Source organism: Chelonoidis abingdonii, chromosome 2, assembly GCF_003597395.2.
Source record: "Chelonoidis abingdonii isolate Lonesome George chromosome 2, CheloAbing_2.0, whole genome shotgun sequence".
Lineage (NCBI taxonomy): Eukaryota > Metazoa > Chordata > Testudines > Testudinidae > Chelonoidis > Chelonoidis abingdonii.
In genome coordinates this window covers 85263718-85285954 of record NC_133770.1, presented here as the reverse complement: position 1 = coordinate 85285954, position 22237 = coordinate 85263718, and the positions used below count along the sequence as shown (strand labels likewise).

The following is a 22237-nucleotide window of genomic DNA, read 5'->3' as shown; positions in this document are numbered from 1 at the left end:
GGGAGATAGTTCCACAGGTTGATACAGAATATGTTCAGAAAGCTTTTCACTTTATATTATTTTTTCTTAATTTTCTCACTTTTTAAAAAAAAAACCAAACTTCTTTTTTCACCCTATATTTTTCCTTCATCGGTATCTACATCCTTTTAAATATTGTTAGACTTAAAATTTAACCTCTTCCTCCTTCATTGTTGCTTAGGCATGACTTGTATATTTGGCTGTGTCTTTCCTCATAGATCAGTTGTGTAAAACTTCAGAATGTTGTGCTAAGTAAAATAAATGTCATTTTTGCTTAAAGGAATGCTGTAATCTTGATTTTTTTTTTTTTTAACTTGATTTTTTAGAAATCCAGTTTCCAAATAGAGCTCCTTAGTGTCCTGGCTTGCTTCTTTAAAAAGTATTCTTCTTTTTAAAAAATAAGGGTTTTTCTGCTCCCCGTTTGTCTTTTGAGATGACCTGAAATCAGCGCTACCAAACATGCTGACACCCATATCTTCTGCTCTCTGACTGCAAACAGTTGTGTTCCACTTGTTCAGTTTAAACTCTGCTGCTGCTGGTATTAGTGATGAAACTCCTTTGAAGGGCAGGAGGAAAGGTGTAATATTCAGTGAAATATACTAAGATAAAGTGCTGTCAAATGCACAAAATATGCTGATGAGAACTTAATTATGATGGTAGGCCTTGAAGACCCTTATGAGGATTTAGGGGTTCATTGTGCTAAACTGCACACAACAGAGAGAATTATCCTTGCCCTCCAAAAGAGCTTACAGTCCAGAAGAAGAAAATTTGTTAATTTTCCGTTTTAACAACAGTGGATACATTTTCAAGTTGATGTCTCTTTAAAAATAGCCTTACGTATGGTAGAAATATTGTCCATTCTGATATTATTAGAAAAATTAGAACCAGGAAACTAAATCAGAGAGAGAGCTATGAAGTTTTTCCAAGGGGCATTTTGATACTCTATATCTAGAGGTTAAAGAAGCCATCTCTTTTACCTCTTTTTTTTGGAAATTAATTTAAAGCCCTGAGGTGTAATGACAATATAGCAATAACATTAAGAAAAGCAAGATTTAATTGGAGGGGGGAAAATTGGGGGAAGATCCTAATGGTTAGCCTGTGAAAGAGTTGCCCAAGAAATGATTCAACTTTCACCATCACATGAGGCACTTAAAATTTGACTAGACAAAGCTGTGTAGTAGAAGCAATCCTGCAAGAAGGGAATGAGGGAGAAAGGTTAATAAAAATAATTTCCCATATCTTTATCCATTTAATGTAATGGATGAGGGATTTTCCTCTTCAGTGTACCACTGGCACTGGTGTACAGCTCTGATGTCCTCAACTATCCAATTGGAATATGGCTTTGGACAGTCAGCCTCCATAGCCATGTTCTGTTTTAGGCATTTGTTTGTTTAATTAGGTCTTTGTTTCTTTTAAACTACTAGTCTTAAAAATGCCTATATTCTGCAAAGGATTTACCCAAAGAAAAGTAAGTATGGCGCCAGAACAGGATGACAGGTGTTGAAATTGTTTGTTTGTATAATGCTTTGGATATTGTGGACATATGTCACCCGAAGCAGAGATCTCGCTAGCAGTCTGAAAAGTGCCAGTCTTGAAGTACGTCTGGTACAATGTACTCTTCCTGGAATTGCCTTCTGCTGTTTTGGGTTATGATTATGACATAAATTAGTTTTTTAGTGGATTGTTACAGGCATCTTTCGGAAAGCTTTCTTAGCGGAAAATGAGGTTTAATGTGTCAGTCTTCCTCTCTCTCAAGCTGAAATCTGCTAAATGTGCACTTATGTGGTACATGAATTGTTACTGTGTTAATAATTGTTCAATAAAATGGTAGTTTTGTTTGTCATAACTTGAACTCTGTCAGGTTCCTAAGATTTTGTACATAGCCCATGTGAACTAATGAAATGAATCACATTTTAATTTTCCTTTTTTAAATTAAAGCTTATTTAAGGAAACATTCATCAAGAAACTTTCATATTTTTCACTTACAGTAGAGTTATTTCCCTGGTGTTAAGCAAGCCAGGAATTTTGCATTCAGCAATTAAAACTCTCAGGTTCATATTTCCAGTTAGTGCTTTGCAAAATAAATGAGTAGTGTACAGCTGTTTTCAGTCAACAATTATTTAAAATTTGTTCAGCAGTTAGGAAAAAGCGATAACTGGCTGCCCAGATGTTTATAACTAAATATAGAACTTGCATGGTAAGTCTGGTTTATTTTACTCATAGCTCTTAATTTCTTTTAAAGGCACATAACACCAGAGAAGTTTTACGTGGAAGCTTGTGATGATGGAGCAAATGATGTTCTTGCCATTGACAGAGTCTCCACAGAGGTCACTCTTACAGGTATGCTTCTCACCAGCACTAGGCCAGTCAATTAAAAACTACAGTGACAAAGTGCAATGAGCAATCTAAATACTACTTCAAAGCTTAATGTCATGGTTCTTTGGATAGTTTACTGAATAGCCACATTAATTATTGTGGTATCTTAAGTCTCTTTTCACATCACTCATGATGTTGAGGTTTTTTTGTCTCCTTTGTCAACTGGATATTAATTGGCAATAGCAGAAATCCAAAATGTGCCAAAGGATTTGGATTATTTTCAGTAAAAATTAACATTTTAAAGTATTCGTTGATATTTATTTGTGCAGCTCAACATAATTTTTATTGGAAGATGATTTTAAGATTCTTTGTAGTTATGTAGCTGTGTGTATTAAAAATGTGTGGTGAAAATATATGGTGCATAACTAAAGCTAAGATTTTGTCATGGTTATTTTTAGTAAAAATCACGGACATAAAATTTCAGAGCCCATGACCTGTCTGTGACTTTACTTAAAATAGCAGGGGGCAGGGCTAAGTAGTGGGGAGGAATGGAGTCCCATGATGGGGAGGGACCAACAGGCCAAGCCCCCAGCCATGGCGAGTAGCACAGTCCTGGCTCTAGTGGCCGCAGCGGGGCACAGCACACCGCTCTGGAGCTGGCCATCACTGCGGAATAGGGATGCGTGGCCCTGGCTGCAGCCCCGGCACCGCAGCTGGGGTGAGGGAGGGCGTACGGCCCTGGGACACTGCGGGGCTGGGACATGCGGCCTCTGGCAGAAGCCATGGGGCTGGCTGCAGAGTCGTCATTCCAGCCATCCAGCCCTAGTTGCAGGGCAGGGGCACAGAGTCCTGCCTCTAGCCCCAGCGTCAGCTGCTGACAGCTGAAGTGGAAGAAGTCACAGAGTTTCCAGTAAAGTCCTGAAATCTTTGACTGCCAACGCCTCCTGTGACTAAATTGTAGTCTTACGCATAACACATGATTTGGGGCTCCCGCTCATCTTTTTTATTTTTTGAGAATTGTATGGCTGAAATGTTTGAAATGTTGACTTAGTCATGCTAATTAGGACTGATGCCATAGTCAGGACTCAAGCACAGGAATGATGAATGTCGTGCAAATGTGCTCTTGTAATTTAACAAGGAGAAGGTTAACGGGTGACTTGAGTACAATCCACAAGTATCAACTCAAGGAATAAATTTTTAATAATGGGCTCATCAATGCAACAGAGAAATGTATAACACGATACTGTGGCTGGAAGTTGAAGCTAGAGAAACTCAGACCGGAAAGAAGGTGTAAATTTTTGACAGTGAGGACAATTAACCATTGGAACAATTTACCAAGTATGAATTGGTAACTGTCATAAACAGATAGTAGGAATTAACAGAACAAAAGTACTTTAGATCTCTTTTGACTGTAAAGGGTTAACAAGTTCAGTAAGCCTGGCTGTCACCTGACCAGAGGACCAATCAGGGGACGGGATACTTTCAAATCTTGAGGGAGGGAAGTTTTTGTGTGTGCTGTTAGTTTTTGGTGGTTGTTCACTCTGGGGGTTCAGAGGGACCAGACGTGCAACCAGGTTTCTCTCCAGTCTCCCTGATACAGGTTCTTATAGATTCCAAATAGTAAGTATTAGGTAGATGGCGGAGTTGGTTATGTTTGTTTTCTTTATTTGCAAATGTGCATTTGGCTGGAAGGAGTTCAAATTTGTATTTTGATGAAAGATTTTAATTGTACTTGATACTTAGGCTGGGAGGGTATTCCCAGTGCCTATAGCTAAGAACCCCTGTTCCTATCCATCTTAAATTTATAAAGATAATTTTTACTGTGTTTCTTTCTAATTAAAAGTTTCTCTTTGTTTAAGAACCTGATGTTTTTTTATTCTGTAAGACCCCAGAGGACTGGTCTGGATTCACTAGGGAATTGGTGGGAGAAAGGAGGGAGGGGAGAGAGGCTATTCTTCTCTCTGTGTCAGGATACTGTCTCTCTCAGGGAAGTCTGGGAGGGGAAAGAGAAGGAGGGAGGAAGGTGAATTTTCCTCTCTGTTTTGTGATTCAAGGAGTTTGAGATCACAGTGATCTTTCCAGGGTAACCCAGGAGGGGAGCCTGGCGAGAGGCAACGGTGGGGAAAGGGTTTACTTTCTTGTTTAAGATCCAGAGGCTGGGTCTTGGGGTTCCCGGGCGTTAAGGTTTTGGGGGGACCAGAGTGTACCAGGCACTGGAATTCCTGGTTGGTGGCAGTGCTACAGGTCCTAAGCTGGTAATCAGGCTTAGAGGAATTTATGCTGGTACCCCATCTCTTGGACGCTAAAGTTCAGAGTGGGGAATTATACCATGACAGTAACTTTTTTAAAATTAATATTGGATGTTTTTGTAAAAGATCTGCTCTAACAATTATTTTGGGGAAGTTCTATGCCTATGTTATACAGGAGGTCAGACCAGATGATCACAGTGCTCCGTTCTGGCTTTGGCATCTATGAACTTGGCCAAAATATACTTGGTGATTTTTATTTTGTTTTGTTTTTTATTTTTTTCAGCTTTTTCCTGAGGCTATTACAAGGCTACAGTTTGGATTGTTTGATAGTTCTGTGCTATGGTCATAACTTAACCTTCTGTTTTTGCAGATTTGTGTGGTTTTACCAAACACACAAGTTGTTTCCAAGGTGAAGGCCTTATACTAAATTGCAGCTTGAAACAAACCATTTAATGCTAAGCTGTGAACTTTGGAAAACAGGATGTTAAAAGTGAACTCACATGCTGTCTTATTAGACATATCATATTAGAATCTGTGTATCTCCTTTCTCTCACTGAGAAAATTAAATTAAAACCTCTTTTCCAACTAAATTTGGACTGTAAATCTTCATTTTTGTATAAGATTAGTGCTCTCATCCTCTTGAAATATTATAGTACTGGAATAGCTCTTACTCTTTCACAGCTGTATGAATTACTCTTCCCAGGTTTCTGTTGTCTGCCATTTTTTCTTAATGCTGGTGTTTTATTAACGTATATAAACTCTTCTAGCCAAGGTATTTTGTTATCCCAGCAACTACTTTATAATTTCATTGGCACGTAACCCAATGAATAATCTAGTCCCATCTTTCTCCATTCTTCAAACTCTGTTGGGGCATTTAGTTGTGACTTAAATCTAGGATGACGTACAAGCCTGGTTTAAAACTTTGTGTTAATGGTGCTAACAATGACCCCTAAATCTGTGGATGATAAAAGTATAATACTGAAGCACTTTTGTAAGCTGCATTTTTTTCCCTCTACCTATCATTCAGGACACTATATTCTTTACCACACCTGTACAGCTCTTAGTAGTCTTTGCCTTGAAGCGCTGGCCTTACAACTTAAACACAATTCAGACTGTATGTCTGGCCCTGTTGCTCAGTGCGGAATTGGACTGAGATGCTGCAGGAGTGCTCAGAGGTGGGGAGGCCAGGTATTGTGGCTTATGGCTGGTCTTGGGACCTTAACATCTGGAGTTTGGTTCAAAACAGGAAACTCCTTGCTGCTGGCAGGACAGTGTGCTGCTGCTGAGCCACCCAGCTAGACTGTCCTGTAAATGAGCCTGAATTTCTTCAGTTAGAATGATTCTTGTTGATTAAACAAAATATAAAACTTTTCATTTCCTAATTTTAAATTCTTTCCCAGCAGGTTTTCAAACTAATCCATTGCCTCTCACAATTGTGACTCATTAACGACGTGGTTGAAACTTCGTGATCAAATCCAACTTAATAAAGTTACATGGGATATAATCATGAAACAGATGTAGTTTGACATCTTGTTTTTTTGCTTTTCAGTTAAGAAAGATGTTCCCCCTTCAGCTGTTACAAGGCCTATATATGGTATTTTGGGAACAATTCATCTGGTGGCAGGTAAGGAAGACAAAATGCTATACTGGTGAAAATATATTGCTAGAGAAATCTAAAAGCCTGGGAGAATGTGTGTTTAATGTAAAAAGGAAATCTGGACTTGCAGTTTGTTGGACAAAATCACTTTTTTCATCATTTTTTAAAAGTTTCTATAGTACGAAACTTGTCATCTGTGTAAGCTAACTAAAGATCCTTAAAAATGAAAGGAAGGGAAGATGTCCTATGAATTGTAAGTATCTAACTGTAGAAAAAGAGTTAATTGAGCATTCTGTCAACTTACTTTTTAAATCTATTTCTACAGAACCTACAAAAAGTTTAATTCTCTCTCTCTCTCTTCTCCCACCCCCTCTTGCTTTCACCCTCGCCACTGGATTTGCTGTAACGCTTATGTACTTTTTGGTGAGGCTTGATTTCAAGTGAATAGTGTTGGTACATGAAAAAAGAGATTTGAGAATGACCTGATGCGAGATCATTGTATTCAGTTGTTTAATCAATGACTGTGTTCAAACCTCTTCCCAAATGTAGAGGAAAAATCAACAGTTAACAAAAGAAGAGGACAAATTGAACAAAACTTCCTAATATTTTGGAGGCTTTAGGGCAGCTATCTTTTAGGATAAAATAGCATATCTGTGACCTTCTGTAAGACTTCTAAGTTGGATCTCATTTGTTGAATACTACCACACATTGTAGTTGTATGTATTGCTGATGGAGTCTGCATTCTCCAAACGATGGGCTCAGTCACTTATCTCCTTCTGCATCTCCACCCTAAAAGATCTGTGTGTGGAGAGGACTGTCCGTACTTGGATCTGGAGTCGGGGTTGGCTGCCCCTGCTGCACTCTCTCCCTCTTCAAGACTCTGAAGTGTGCTTGACAGATTCAGATCTGCATGTGGGGGTGGAGTGGTGGGTGTTTGGAAAGGTGTGCTCTATCCCTACCCAACTCCATGGGGAATCTGCAGGAAAGTTAATTCATTTCTGGGTTTTGGGTTGTCCAGACTGTCTTCTGTGGAGTGGAGCAACCTCCTTCCAATGGAGGGATTTAGAGGTAACTCTTGAGGAGGGGAACCTCCAGGAGTTTTTCTCCCTCTTTCCCCTTCATGCATTTTTTTCATATATAGCCTTGTGCTTGCTATCCTTGTTTTCTTGAATCACGTTAGATAGAACTATTCTTGACTTCTACATTTTTATTTTACAGGCAACTATCTCATTGTAATAACAAAAAAGAAAAAAGTAGGTGAATGTTTCAGTCATGCAGTCTGGAAAGCAACTGATTTTGACATCCTCTCCTACAAAAAGACCATGCTGCACTTAACTGATATTCAGGTAGGAGTAGATTGGTAGAAGAAAAATAAATAAACCAAACTGATAAGCCATCAGAAAATTGCTAATCATCTTTAGCATAATAAAAAAACCCTCTTCAAATGTAGGTCTTCTGGGATTGAAACATAGTTGGAAGACTGTTACAGCAGTTGTGCAATTTCTTTTAAAATGCTGATGGCATTGTAGTTTGTGTGCATTATTCATAATGTTATGAGCATGGGCACGTTCTTGCTTATATCAGTGTAAATTAGAGAAAATCTGTGTATTCAAATTCCCAAATGAACTCCATTGTGCAACCTCTGTGTCACTGGCCTTCCTGACACCAATTTCGCTGTCCTCTCCCTCCAGTTTCTAACATGGCCTTTCTTATTGTTTTGACCAAGTCATCCTTCGTTAGGTCCCATCTCTCACTGCATCAAGTTCAAACCCATGTCTCTTATGTCTCCCAACACTGCACCCCTTCTTTCTTCCCACAATGCCCATTAAGACCCTCTTTGTTCATTTCTTTCACAGCCAACTCTGTGTTTTCTTCCACACTGTCTCCATGTATAGCATGTCCTTCCTGAGCTGGTCCACAAAACCACTACCTTCTCCATGTCAAATCCTTTACTACTTCCATGAAACCTACAATAAACTACTTGACTAAGTCATCCAACTATTTATCTCGCTTAGTTCATCACTGAACTGATCCTTTCTGTTTACGTGGAGGGAAGAGGTTTAAATGTTGGGAGGAACTGAAACTGAGGATTTCTGTGGAACAAAGATGTGGGGGTTGAATGGTGGGATGGGAGGTGAATTTAGTCCCTATTTAAAAATAAAATAAGGCAAACTTGCAACCAAGACATGACCCTGACACTGGATTCACCTTGCCAGAATGTTGTATCCTTTCTCCCAACTTCTCACTTGCCTTTTTTTTTTGACTGTACATTCTTTGGGGCAGGAGTAATTATTGGTCAAACCCCCTGAAGTGCAGCATTCTCTCATCTACTGTACATATTGAATCAGGGTGTACTGGAGCAGTTTAATGTTGTAAACTGTCAGTCTACTTTTATCCTCTCAAAACTGTGATCTCAAGGTATCCTTTTGTATTGGGGTTTTATGGTGTGTGTGTGGTTTTTTTAAATGTACTCTTGCAAAACATGGTGGTAAGCAAAAAATCAGTGTCTTTTTTAAACGGGGAACTTAAAAAACCGAGCAGTTTGGTGTTAGTAAATAAGAATGCTGCTTGTTCTTTCTGCCAACAGTTGCAGGACAATAAAGCCTTTTTAGCAATGCTTAGTCACGTCTTGAATGTGGATGGATTTTACTTCTCTACAACATATGACCTAACGCACACTTTGCAAAGGTTAGCCAACACCAGTCCAGAATTCCAAGAAATGAGCCTACTAGAGAGGGTAAGGATTCCACTGATTTCTGTCTTGTATCCAGCTCCTTGTCAACTAGTTTTATATGTGGTTTTATGGATCAGGTAACTGATGGGATTACTTCACTAGTCTGTCTAGATTCTAATTTCTGGCTGGACTGAACTCTGAGGGGACAAGAGTCAGTTTCATCCCTTTTAATGTTTTTATGACATAGATTAGCTTTCAAACTTGCCATTTTGTTTTTGTAAACTAGATATCCCCTTAAAATTAATGTTGAACTTTTTCATTCCTAAAACAGAACCCTAGCACTCCTGGCTCTGTAGCATTAAATTTGTGTATATTACACTTCTCAACAGTCTGTGGGTAAACCTGTTGCAAGATAGTTTTAAAACAATACTTTCGGAGCTGACTAGTATACTATCCTATCTTTTGTTTCCTTCTGCCATCCTCCGTAGGTGTGTGTCTTGCTGATTCTGACCTCCTTTTCACAACCCTTAATGTTCCATAATCAGGTCATCTTGTATTACAAACTTTTGTTGGGGGCTGCTCGATGTTCCTGATTATTTTATAAAGGAAAATGAAATCTATCAGGCAGCAGTGGTTTGGGAATTGCAAGCTAGTAGATGAGTGCTTACCAAAAGTAAGGAAAAATGCTGGCCTTAAACACCACAAATATACACTGACTGCAACTCCTTTCTCTTTTCTGCCTACCACTGCTGGTAATCTTTTGTGTTTCATTTTGATGTAAGATACCATAATGCAGTTCCCAAGTAACTTCATAGTAAAGTTTAAATATTGTAGATCTTATAGCTACAGGTCTCTCCCCAGCTTGATTTTTAAACTTGCAAATGTTTTAAAAATACATTTTGATCCTCCTAAGACACTTCATTTTGGAATAGTACTGTTTATAGGGCCTCCTCCAAAACCCATTGAAATCAGTGGAAGTCTTTCCAGAGACTTGACTGGGCTTTGGATCAGGGCCTTAAAATACAACTTGTCAACACCAGACTTCTGAGAACTACACATCTAAGCAGTTCAATTACTCCTGGTTTTGTGAGTATCTTCTCTCTCCCTTGCACAGACATCTTGGCACTTCCAGCTGTTCTTAATCTTATGTAAATCCTCATTTATGTTCTTAAATTAAGAGTTGATGGTACTGTCAGTGAAATGAGAGCTCCTTGTGCACTTACCTGGCCATAGATTTAATGCATAAACTGTAAAAAGGGTAGGTATGTATGTATGTTCATAGTGTAATATCAGTTGCTTTTCACAAAGCCATTAGTGGTCCCTTGATTCTGAAAACCATAGTAAAAATGGTTTTACCTCTCCACCTTCAGACTAAACGAGCGACATGGTTTTGCGAATATTGCTTGTATTTTCCACTATCAGCATGCTGCCAGTACCTTGTCACACTCACTGTGTAAAATCTTCAGCTTGATAGTATTGGCTATGGTCAGCCTGCTTTTTGGAATGAGTAGTTGACCACAAGAGGGAAGGGAAACAACTGAAAATGTGTGCAGTGAGATAATCAATTATAGAAGTTACACTTCAAGTGTTTTAACATTGTCTCCATTTCCCTTCCCTCTTCAAACAGTAAGAATTGAAAAAATAGTTGTTTGTAGTTCTCTAGCCTGTGGAGAATAAACAGTGTAGTTAAAAAGCTTACTCCAATATGCCAGATATTGTGGAACTTCTGAATAGAACAAAACTCCAGAAACCTAAAACTTAGGTGTACTGCTGACTCAAATAGCAAGAGTTAATTTTGTGTAAGTGTAACATCAGAAAATGTTACTTCTGGGGGTGAATAACTCTTACATGATTTTGTACACGTTTCCATTTTGAATCTTCTCTTAACTTCGAGAATACTTGACTTGTTTGGAGTTTGTGGCAACTTGCATAGTAACTTTTTTTGAAACTGTGGGAAGGAGTTAGATAAAAAATGATGGGTTTCTAAGACTACGATCAGAGACAGCGAGGGTTGCTTCATCAAAAAGTGGAAGAGACGTCACTTGAGCTTGCATTTGGGAGAGAGACTGGGAAGGATACAGAACAGAGTGGTGGGTTTGGCCCTGGGATTTTGCATTCTAAACCTGGCTATCTTAATATGTTGTTAGAAACAGTATTTAGTATGTTTTGTTTAATTTCAATCTTAAAGAAAACAAAACAACACAGCCACACTAAGGCCCCAGGGGATATATCTAGGAATGTGAACTTTCTCAGCTTCCGCAAAGATTTAGAATTCATAATCTGCTAAACATGGTTTTGATTCAACAAGTGCTTTCTAAAATCCATTGAGACTGTTGGAGCTCATTTTCAACTGGGAGAAGAGGCTATAAAGCCTCCTTTACAAGGTATTGCCTCCTAACTGTCAGGATACTTTCAGAACTAGGAACGAGAAGCGATTCTCACGCCCTTTTTAAACCTTGATGTCCATTTCATTTTCAGCAGACCATATTGCTTGTTAATGAACCTTAGAATTCTGTGTTTGGGTACTGTTCTGTGTTGTCAATTTTGATATGGTACTTTCTCATCCTCCCACACAAATGCTCTAGCTGTAATGATTGTTTAGCCTTAAAATCAGTCTACCAAGTTTCAGAAAAATGTCGTCATGTATTTATCCTTTCAACCATAGGAAAGGACTTATCAGCATATTAGTTGTTTAAAAAATCTTCTGTTCCAATTTAAAATGATCTAGATACTGAAGTATCCTTTTTTGAGTCATAAGCACTCTATATTAATATAAATATAACATTTTTAAAATGTATGTAAGATGCCAGTTGTGTTGCAGGTGTTGAAATAGTTACAATCTGCTTGTAGCCCTGTAGTCATGCCGTCCTGGACTGTGAACCCATCAGATCTCTCAAGCCTGATCAGCACTTGAATGCAGCCAAACCCTAGGGTACTGTAGGAAGTAGCATTGGTGACTCAATGAGTGGCACTATAACCTCTAAGCATCAGTCTTTCATTCACTTGTTCTGATGCTGGCATTCAAATTTAAAACCAATGTTCTTGTCATTTATGGTCAAGGATCAAATTGTTCAAAGATGGGCACATGCAATTATCCATAGGCAAATTTGGGCATCTGAGCAACTGTCTGGTGACTTAAATGGGTAACTGGCAACAAGCATGGAGCTACCCGATTTTGTATGCACATTTATATTTTATCCCGTGCATAACTGGGATAAAATATAAATGTGCATACAAAATCGGGTAGCTCCATGCCTGTTGCCAGTTACCCATTTAAGTCACCAGACAGTTGCTTAGATGCCCAAATTTGCCTATGTAATTGTGGTACTTACTCATTTTTTAAAATCTGACCTTCAGTATTTCATAACATTTTTAACAAGCGCAGGTGTTGTCCTGATATCCTGGTCAAATGTTAATTTAGCTAAAAACATGCTTCACTGGGATGGAAGAAATGCAGGGGGATTTCTACTTGCTGAATGCAGCTTTTGTTTGCTATTAAGTGGCTACCATATTTCAATGAAGAAATATTTCATCTTGAAATAGAAGCCAGTAAAGTGCTGTGATCTCCTTTGGGATAAGATTCTCTCTACATGTTCTCACTTTCCTCTCTGAGAGTTTCCACTTGTTCCAAAATTCATTGGGTTGTACTGATGTCTTGCAGTTTAAAGTTCTCAAAAGCACTTTGAGTTGATTTTTGTTACAATGTACCGCCTTTGTTCTGCAGAACAAAAGGATAGTAACTAAGGGCTTGTCTACACTTACATTTTTATAGCACTCTAACTTGCTGGCTTAGGGGGGTGAAAAACCACCCGCCTGAGCGCAGCAAGTTTGAGTGCTTTAAAGCAGTTGTGCTGGGAGCCATTCTCCTCATGGAGTTGGATTACCAGGATCGTTGGGAGAGCTCTTTCCCAGTGCTCATGCGTGACCACACTAATGCTTCAAAGTGCTGGCAGGGGAGCGCTCCCGTGGCAGCACTTTGAAGTTTCTAGTGTAGACGTAGCATAAATGATTTCTTGTAGAGAATGCGGAATGGAGACTGAAAATGCTGCTATTTGTAGACTAAAGGATATAATGGAAGGCATGGTCCAGTGTCCCTCGTTTTTCTGGCAGGAGTGGTAAGGAGAAAGTGGTCAAGAGCGTTAATAAAGGGGGCACTGGATGGGTCATAGTCTGTATCTTTTGGTCACCAGTTAAAATCCAGGTCAGTAGTGTTCGAAATTACCACTTAACAGCTTTTTGGCATTTATTAAATGAGTTGGTGGTCTGATCAGCTTCTCTTGGCTATGTCACCGTGATAGCTTTGTTTGCAGTCTGAGGCCAAGCACTGATTCAGCATTGAGACTAAACTAACATTTTATCCCTATGGATATTACTCTCCCTTCAGCCCCCTCCGCCCCCCCCCCCCCCCCCCCCCCATCCACATCATTTCTACCCAGCCCAAAGTCAGAGTCAAGGCGCACTGACTGGGCAATGTGAAACTTATCACCTTGTCATTCAAGCCTTTTTCTTGGCTTTAAGATTGGAGTAACTATCTGTTTCTATAGGATGGAAAACAAGACCTAGTCTGTCTGTAACAGACTCAGTCTGTTGCTGTCCTAAGCAGACTTGAAAACCTAAGCCTTTCAGCTGCAGAACCAACCGCTGCTCAATTGGCCTGATTATTTGTTTCAGAGGGGCTGAGCAGCCACAGGTCTCAGTGGAAACTGAGGATACTCACTACCTCTGAAAATTGGACCAGGAACATTTTGTCCTCTTCTGGTAGGGTCTCCAGCTATGCGTCTGTGTGACAGTCTTTGCAGCCGAAAGAGTGCAAACGGCATTTTGTGAAAGCCAGGTGTACCACCCTTACCATGTATCTAGTCACCCAAACTCATGCTACTGCATGATAGTGCTGAGCTCCTGTCCTACCATAGAACTAAGCTGAGCTTCAGAACTCCCCTCCCTGCCCCCCACAAAAAACCCCAACAACCCTATTTGCTTATTTTTCTCACTACAGGCAGATCCACGGTTTGTTTGGAATGGGCATCTTCTTAGAGAATTTGCTGCTCAGCCAGAGGTAATATATGCTGGAAGTTTCCTTTAATAGTATATATCAAATGTAGCACAGATATAATATTCTGGAGAAAGTGTTTTAGTCTTGCATGTGTCTTTATTTCAGATACCCAGAACACTGGTAGATAAAATATTGGTTACTTGTCTGCTAGTTGTAGCAAAATTACCTCTGTGTTTGTGCAAGTTATTGACATTACATTTATCTGTCTTAGACTAAACACTTCATTTCAATTTCACTCAAAAGTCCCCTGATATAACCCGGTGAAATAATGACTTATTGAAAATGTCCGCTAAGAAAAAAAATAGACTTCGATGATATGCTTTATGCTAAGAAAAATAACACCAAGAAGAGGTGGGCAGTATGTGTCTAGTAATTGGAATCTGCAAAATATTGAGCTCTGCTGTGCCTTATCTAAAGCGGACATTGTTCCCCAAGGATACTGCCTCTATCCCTTGGCACAGCTATGAGTTTGAGTCTGGGTTGCCTTTCCTCAAAATTTCCACACATGGTCGAAAGAACACTTTCAAGGTTTTTAGGCTGAATCAGCATTACTTTTCAAACAAATTCTTCAAGAGACATGCAAGGTAAATCCTAATGTAAACTAAGCTGTACAAGTGCCCAGTGAAGGGTCGTACACAACTATGTGTTTATATTGGGAATTTATTGTCATGTGAAGTGTCGAGCTAAAAACAAACTTAAACTGGTCGAGAAAGATGTCACTTGAGTTTGACATCCCTCTCCCTCAAATTGGACTATACTTTGTGGACTGCATAGGGAAAGTCCACACAAAGTAGAAAATTCCTCACAATTGTCCAGTCACATATGTGGTGTTGTGATTTTTTTCCTTCCTCTTCTCCTGCACCCCCAACTCACCTCCTTCCCCCATCCCCCAGAATACTGGCACAGAGACTCTGCTTCCAAAACCCACAGATGTCCCCAACAATCACATGGCAGCCTGTGCATCCAAGAAGGCAGGAACATTTTCATAAAGAACCAGGGCATCTATGCTCCTTACATATAAGGGTGTTTTACTACTGTATTCTCTGTGCTGGCTGCTGCACCCACCCCCTTTGAATACAGGGTGTAACCTATCTCCACTGATGTAACCTTATAATGAAAAGGAAAGGGAAGACTTTATTGTAGCAGCTAGCAGAGAGAATATGGTAGCGGACAACTTCAGGAGATACTGAAATCTATGGAAAGAGATCATGATTTGAGGAGAAGTGATTCCGTGGTGTCTGGGACTGAGAGAATGCAGCAGAACCATCATTCAGTACCTTCCTTCCTTCCTGGTGACTTAATGCCTGATCTGCCATCTTTTTTTCTAGGCTTTACACCATGTAGAGAAACATAGCATTGTATTTGCAAACCATCTTTAACTTTTTTTAATTAAATGCTAATTAGTGTAAAGGGCAGTATATTGCCATATTTACTCTTGTGTTTAGCAAGTTATATCCAGATAACATTGCACCCTAGGATTTCTTAAGTCTAGTCTGAAATTATTCACATGGGCTAGACAACGTTTCTTAGCTAAGACTTGTACTGGTAGCTCCGAACTCAGCTAACACATTTGTTCATGTCATACGTTGACAGTATTCAAGTAAGTTTTAGAAAATACATCTAGGTATTAATTTACATTTAGCTTTTTTGTGGCAAAAATATTAAGCAGATCTCTGTTTAGAACTGGGAGTACAAATACCCACTTGTATTCCAAGGCAGCTTGCTGTTAGCAAGGTCATTCACTGACTCACTGTGAGATAAGCTTGGTTACAGAATTTCTTCTGCTTTACAGAGTGATGACTGGTAAGAATATTACACTTCGTTGCTTGATTAGTGAGCAAAAAATCTGTGGTTGTGCAAAGAAATGACTTGTCTAGAAAACATGAAACTTTTTCTTATTCATTGGGAATAAATGTCCCTCTTTCCAAACTGAATTGCCCTTACAATGTGTGCCTTTTACTGGAGTTTCATACACTTGTCGTCTATCGATCTATCTCTTTGGTTAGTACTTGGAGATATCTGTTTTGTTAGACAACTTATATAAAATGGATTTTTTAAATGTGTTATACAATTTCTTTTGTATTTTCAGATCCATAGGTTTGCTCTTCCAGTGATGCATGGATGTATCCTTTTTGTGTTTGATATCTAGAGCAAATTTAGATTACGAATGTTTTGTTTTTGTTTTGTGTTAGCCTTAGAAGTTTCATCAGATTATCTAGGAGAATATTTGACTTTCTAAGGCAGAAAATGTTGCTGGTGCAAGAGTTAACTGTAGTTGGGAACTCTACCACATAAATCTTCAAATAGTCTCGTCCCAAAATTTGGTGTATCTTGTCCTAATTGCAAACATAGCATGTAATGATTGTAGGCAATTTATATTTTGGACCATCTGAATGCAAAGAGGAAATATTTTGCTTTTTCATATTTAACACAATTTTATATAAACCACTCTTATAAGCATGATTTGAACAATCACATTTCTAGTGTTGGCTGTTCTGTTGGGAGACAAAGCTCAGTTTAATAAACATTTTCACATCAATATTCCTGTGATTATATCCTGCTAGGCAGGTACGTTCACCTACAATATTACTAAATGTTTAGATGGTTAGACTGTGAACTGGTGAATGACACCTATTAAGTGAATTTTTTTTTCTTACAAGGACATAGATATATATAAGGAGACATTGGATACAATTTAAACCAGCATTAGCAAGGCTAATAGACTTTAAAATAAGAGAGCAATGTTGGTTCATAGACTTTTAAGTCAAGAAGAGATCATCATGATCACCTAGTCTGAACTCCTGCATATCACAGGCTCTAGAACCTCCCTCCTGTAATAGGCCATAACCTTTGGCTGAATTACTGAAGTCCTTAAGTTGCAGCGAATCCATCATTTACTCTAGTTCAAGCCAGCAAGTGAACCGTGCCCCACACTGCTGCCAAGGAAGGCGAAAAACTTCCAAGGTCTCTGCCAATCTGACCTGGGAGACAATTCCTTCCTGACCCTAAATTTGATGAGCATTTATACCCTGAACTTGTGGGGATGACTCACCAGCCAGACACCTGGGAGAGAGTTCTCTGTAATAACTCAGACCTCCCCATCCCATGCCACAGGAATAGGCATGCACATTCTGCCATCTTTCTGCTCATCCTCTCAGAAACTGAAAGAATGTTACAAGAGTCCTTCTCTTAACAAACAGTGCTTTTGATAGCAATACTCTGCCTTACTCATAAGAATGATGCATGTAGCAGAGTATACACATGCATTCCTGCAATCTTAAATTAACCTGATACCTTGCATTGGCTGTAAACTAATTTGCCTAACAAAAGCTGGGATTTTCAATTATATTACGGCTTTTGAGTTAGAAAAGGTGAAAAGTCCCAATCGGGGGACAACTGGGCTTTGTTGTGTTGCGATAGATGGGTTTATGACAGAGTGCAGTAGGCCCTGCTGGAGGCCTCAGCGTCCTGCCACACCCATCCCAGAAAAAGAGCTGTATAGAAGTCCTCCAAGCAGTCTAGAGTGGCTGCAGCAGAAGCAGCCAGTCAGGGCCACGGAGGGCCATAAAGAAAGGCGCTGCAAAGCCAGAGACAGTCAGTTCCTTGCTGGAGCCAGAGGAGTACAGTTGGTGCTCCTGGCTGCCCAAAGGGAACTGCAGCACCAGGGACAGCTCAGTTCTGGCAGGGACCATGGCAGCGAGGAAGAGCTGGCTGGTTGCTGAGCCTGAACTTAGATGAGCCCTGAAGTAAGGGTGATGCTTCAGCGAAGACTGGGCTGCGGGGAACTGAAACCAGTGTAATTAAAGGGACACAGTGGCATGTGACTGTTATTCTTAGGGTCCCTGGGCTGGGACCCAGAGTAGTGGGCAGTCCTGGGTCTCTCCCCACCGCCCCTGCATAGGTCACTGGGGAACTAGCCTACAATCGAACAGTATTAGACCCCAGAAAAATGAACTACTTAGTGGTCTGGCTGGACAGCTGGGTACAGAGTAGGCCAAGGGGGTGAAACCATTGCCTTCAGGGAGGAAGCCCTGGGGGTATGTCCTGATAACAGGGCCGGAACTATTTAAAGACTGTAGACACAGCCAACCAGAATAGGCGTTCGTGAGAGATTGGTATACGCTGTTAATTTTGACTTTTTGCTAACTTTGATAGTGACCTTTTCTTGTTAAAGCAAATATGATTACATAAATATGCTCTGTTCAGCAGTCCAGAATTCAACCACTGTCTCAGCATGGAACCATATGCTGATTTGAGGAGACACAATGATATTATCTTCTCGGCTCAGGTTGGTCTCCAGTCTGTGCTGTTCTAGCTTTCTACCCCAGGCTCTCTTCTCCTTCCTACCCCCCAGTAAGCCTGCATGAAATAAGGAAGTACTTCTTTCCCTGTGCTCACTTGGAAGGTGGCCCACAGCAGGTTTCCACGTAAGTTATTACATAAGATAAGAGAGCACAGTCAGCACCCAAGGATGGACTTTCTGACTATAGCCCTGTAGTAGTTAATCAACCATGAGGAGTCTTAAAGAGATTAACAAAAGACAAAGTGTTATAAACTAAAAACAATTGAGAACATGATTTACTTAGTATTAGAAAACTCTCCATTCCGGTAATCTCCCCTATATTTTAGGATCTAGTGATTCCTTCGATGGATAAGAAGGAATTTTTTCCAGCCCTCTGTGCACTGAAAAATTGCATTGTGGGTAGTAGCCTGCTAGAAGCAAGTACTAAGTGGGTTATACCACTGATCTGGCAAATCCTGTTTTTCTTCTTTGAGTGCTGGTCCTTCTGTGTATTCCACTGTGTATGCATGCATTACAGGCACTCAGAGAATTCTTGAAAGCAGTGTCCATTGGTCTGCCATGTGCCCTTACAAGATAGAGCTTTATTCCAGGCTCTCATTTAGGAAGGTTAGTTGGTTGCCAGGACTGCTCTTCTATCAGCAGTAGATGCAGCAGATGCATCTTCAAGTTCAATAGCAAGTGCCATTGTGATACTCTGTGCATCATGGCTTTGCACTTTGGGGCTTCCCAGGGAGGTCCAGAACACCGCCCTTTGATGAAACTCATCTGTTTTTTGGTTAAAAAGATAAGTCCTTAAACATTCTAAAGCTGTATATATTCCCACTCTCGGAGAATATATACATCTGCCCTGAAGAGACAATTCCACAGGCAATCATACAAACCTAGACTGATGGCTCAACAATTTTACTATCAGTTGTTTTATGAGCCACTCCGAAAAAGGCAAAAGGTTCAGATGTCCCATTTCCCTGCACCTTCTGCAGCAGCAACATCATCCCAACCCCAGCCACGTCTAAATGATATTTTTGATGGGACTTCGAAACTGCAGACCAGTGAGTGATGCCACCATCTGCCGAGTTCCACACATCCTTTGGGGATCACCTACCATTCTTTTTCCAAAAGTGGAGTGCTATAACAGTGGACAAATGGATGTTAAACATCATCCATTCTGGCTAGGCAATCAAATTTACCTCCCTGCCTTCTCCAAAACCCCATTGCTGCCTCTCTTCAAGGGTCATTTTCACAGAGACTGTCAAACAAGAAGTAGAGTCCTGCCTACAGCGAGGAGTGGTAGAGCTGGTGTCTCTTCAACACCAAGGAAAGGGTTTTTATTCGATGTACTTCCTAGTACCCAAAAAGAAGGGTGGCTAGAGACCCATCCTCTTTCTATGCCATCTCAACTGGTTTATTTGCAAACTGAAATTTCACATAATCATACTGGCATCTACAATCCCATCCTGAAAATGGTATGGGTTTTACAGCTTTCATTATCAAGGATGCGTACTTCCATGTGGACGTTCATCCTGCTCACAGACCTAGCCAAAGCCAATCAGAAAATTTCCAACTGTTTATTGTCATAGTGGAAAGAGTCTCAGGTCAGGCTGTATCCTCGCAGATGATCTCTAAATGGACCTTGAACGGTATCTTACTCTGATCGGTTGTCTCATCTTCCTCCCACTCATGGGAGGGGAAGGGCACACTACAAGAGCACAAACAATAGCATCCTCACACCCTCCTCTTACTTGAGTATTGCTTGTCAATAATCCACAGTGAAATACACATAAGGACCAGCACTCGAAGAAGAAAAGTTACTTATCTTATAGTGATGAGGTTCTTCAAGATATGCAGTCTCTGTCTATATTCAATTACCCAGCCTCCTTCCCCTTTGCTTTGGATCAGTCTTGGATTCGTGGTAGAGAAGGAACTGGAGAGGTGGTCAGTGAGCTCCATCCTTCAGCCCCTCAGTCAGAGGCATGAGGAAAACAAGGGCACATGCGCAGACCACCAGACACTGCTTTCAGGAATTCTCTCACTCTAGGTACATGGAGCATGTGTACGCACAGTGGAATACTGGTAGGGTTCACACATCTTGAAGAACCTGCAGTTACTATAAGGTAAATAACTCTCTCGTTTTTATAAAACTCCTCTGGTATTGATCTTCATCTCTCTTGAGTCAGGGTAAGAGTCGAATCCATCCCTCCATTCTTACATTCTACATAGGAGATTGATTGAGCTTACGATCTTAGGTTTATGGCAGTGTTGTTAAACAGGCAAGTTTAGAGCTACTGCCTTTATTTCCTGCTGAATAAAAGCCAAGCCTTGATATATATGAGGTGATCTCTGTATCTACAAGGATTTTAAGAGTTTGTGTATGTGGTTCAATGTCTATTTTTAGACCTTTTTAGATCCCTCTCTAGGAACTCTTTATTGAGGGCATTTTGGGTGGCAGAGGATCTGTTTGTATACTCTCTAAACCAAATTTGAACTAGTTGTTCGGATTTTTTTTTTTTTTTTTTTTTTTTTTTACAAAGAGTTCTGGCACAACTGTATATGAAATCTGCAGTATTGGCCTAATGTGCAGTTACCCAACAAAGTGGATTTTCTACGCAGGATTTTTGTGGGGAAAAACACTTGGTGAGATGAAATTTGTGAGGTGAAATGTGTGTATGTAAGTAATCAGCTGTAGTTTTAAGAATTACAATTTTTTATGCTTGAATAGAAACCCAAAAATTGATTTAATTTTTTATTGGCATAAAACTTGTCTTGCAGACCTTAGCAAATAGTAAGATGGTTAACATATTGGCAGTTCAAAAGAACAGAGCAGAGGGACAGAACAGCATGCCTATATTAAAAGCTAAACAAAGCCTGTTAATCTTGTCCTTTAAAGTTTGTAGTTCTACCTTGCTGGCAATAGAGGGTAGTATGAACCTGTGTTCTGCATGCTGCAGCAGTACTTGAGGAACGCTGCTTTCTGACATTAGTTTGGTGCTGTATTATCTAACATTAACTGAAAGTAGTTGTGACCTTGTCAGAACTGGATTCTTAAGTTAAATTGCCAGTTCTTAGCAACTATTCCCTAACAGTAAGGACTAGAATCTGATAACACAGTGTCTGTATAAGCAGCTTGCCTGTAATATTTCGGTAGGGGCTGTGTACATCTAAGGGCAAATTTGGCCTATTGACAATATAATGTTGTCCTGCCATGGTGCTCCGGGAGCATATTGTTAAGATGCACATATTCTGAGGGCGCATGATCAGGTTTGAAGGCTTCTTTTCTAGTTCTGGTTGCAGAAGGTGGGAAAAACTACTTTTAGAAAAATAACGCATTTCAGAAGGTGCTTGGTCTGCAGTCTGAATTTTTTTTTTTTTTTTTTTTTTAAAAGAGTTCAGGCCTTTTTTGGGGGCCAGGACCTGAGATCATGCATATGAAGATGATGATAATATTGACCTAATTCTTTCAATTGTGATGGTTATTTGTGTTCCTAGGCTTTTAATAGATTTAAAATGATGTCGTCATATGTGTCAACATTTTAATTTAATTTAAGAACCTTTGAGACCAGTCTCAAATCTCTTCAAATCCTGTTTTCCCCTGTTTATAATCGCTTTTTTTTTTTTTTTAGTTAGCATCCCTTAAAACTTCCTCAGTCGTGCACATACAGATTTTAGTATTAGGATGCTGATTCTGAAGTTAAATATAATAAATAATTTGACATAGGGATAACAGTATATGCATACACATACCTACACATCAATGAATGTTTGCAAAATTATTTGCATTTATTTAATCATTTGGCGCTATGTCTGTGCCTGTTCCCTTTTATTTAAAAATACCATAGTAAACATTGCAAAATTGTGTGTTCCTTAACATGTTTACCAGTTATAGCTATGCACTCTTGTTCCATAAATGGAAAGTATTTTGACTGGCTGCTTATCTCTAGAAGAAGCTGTTTCAGAGCTGGTGTACGTTATTATGTGAGAGGTAGGATGACGAACAGTGCAGCCACTGTTGGAATGGTCAATATATTTGTAA

General features: G+C 39.8%; 1 protein-coding gene across 1 annotated transcript in view; it reads left to right on the top strand.

Annotated features, from left to right (window-relative positions):
* The window catches only part of SACM1L (SAC1 like phosphatidylinositide phosphatase), a 53987-nt gene that overhangs the window by 18189 nt on the left and 13561 nt on the right, over positions 1-22237 (top strand). Inside the window, exons 2-8 of the mRNA XM_032803196.2 lie at positions 2261-2358; positions 6133-6207; positions 7399-7526; positions 8768-8917; positions 13851-13910; positions 15997-16030; positions 22085-22186. Coding sequence (XP_032659087.1) covers positions 2261-2358; positions 6133-6207; positions 7399-7526; positions 8768-8917; positions 13851-13910; positions 15997-16030; positions 22085-22186 — 647 coding nt within the window. The remainder of the gene's footprint in view (positions 1-2260; positions 2359-6132; positions 6208-7398; positions 7527-8767; positions 8918-13850; positions 13911-15996; positions 16031-22084; positions 22187-22237) is intronic.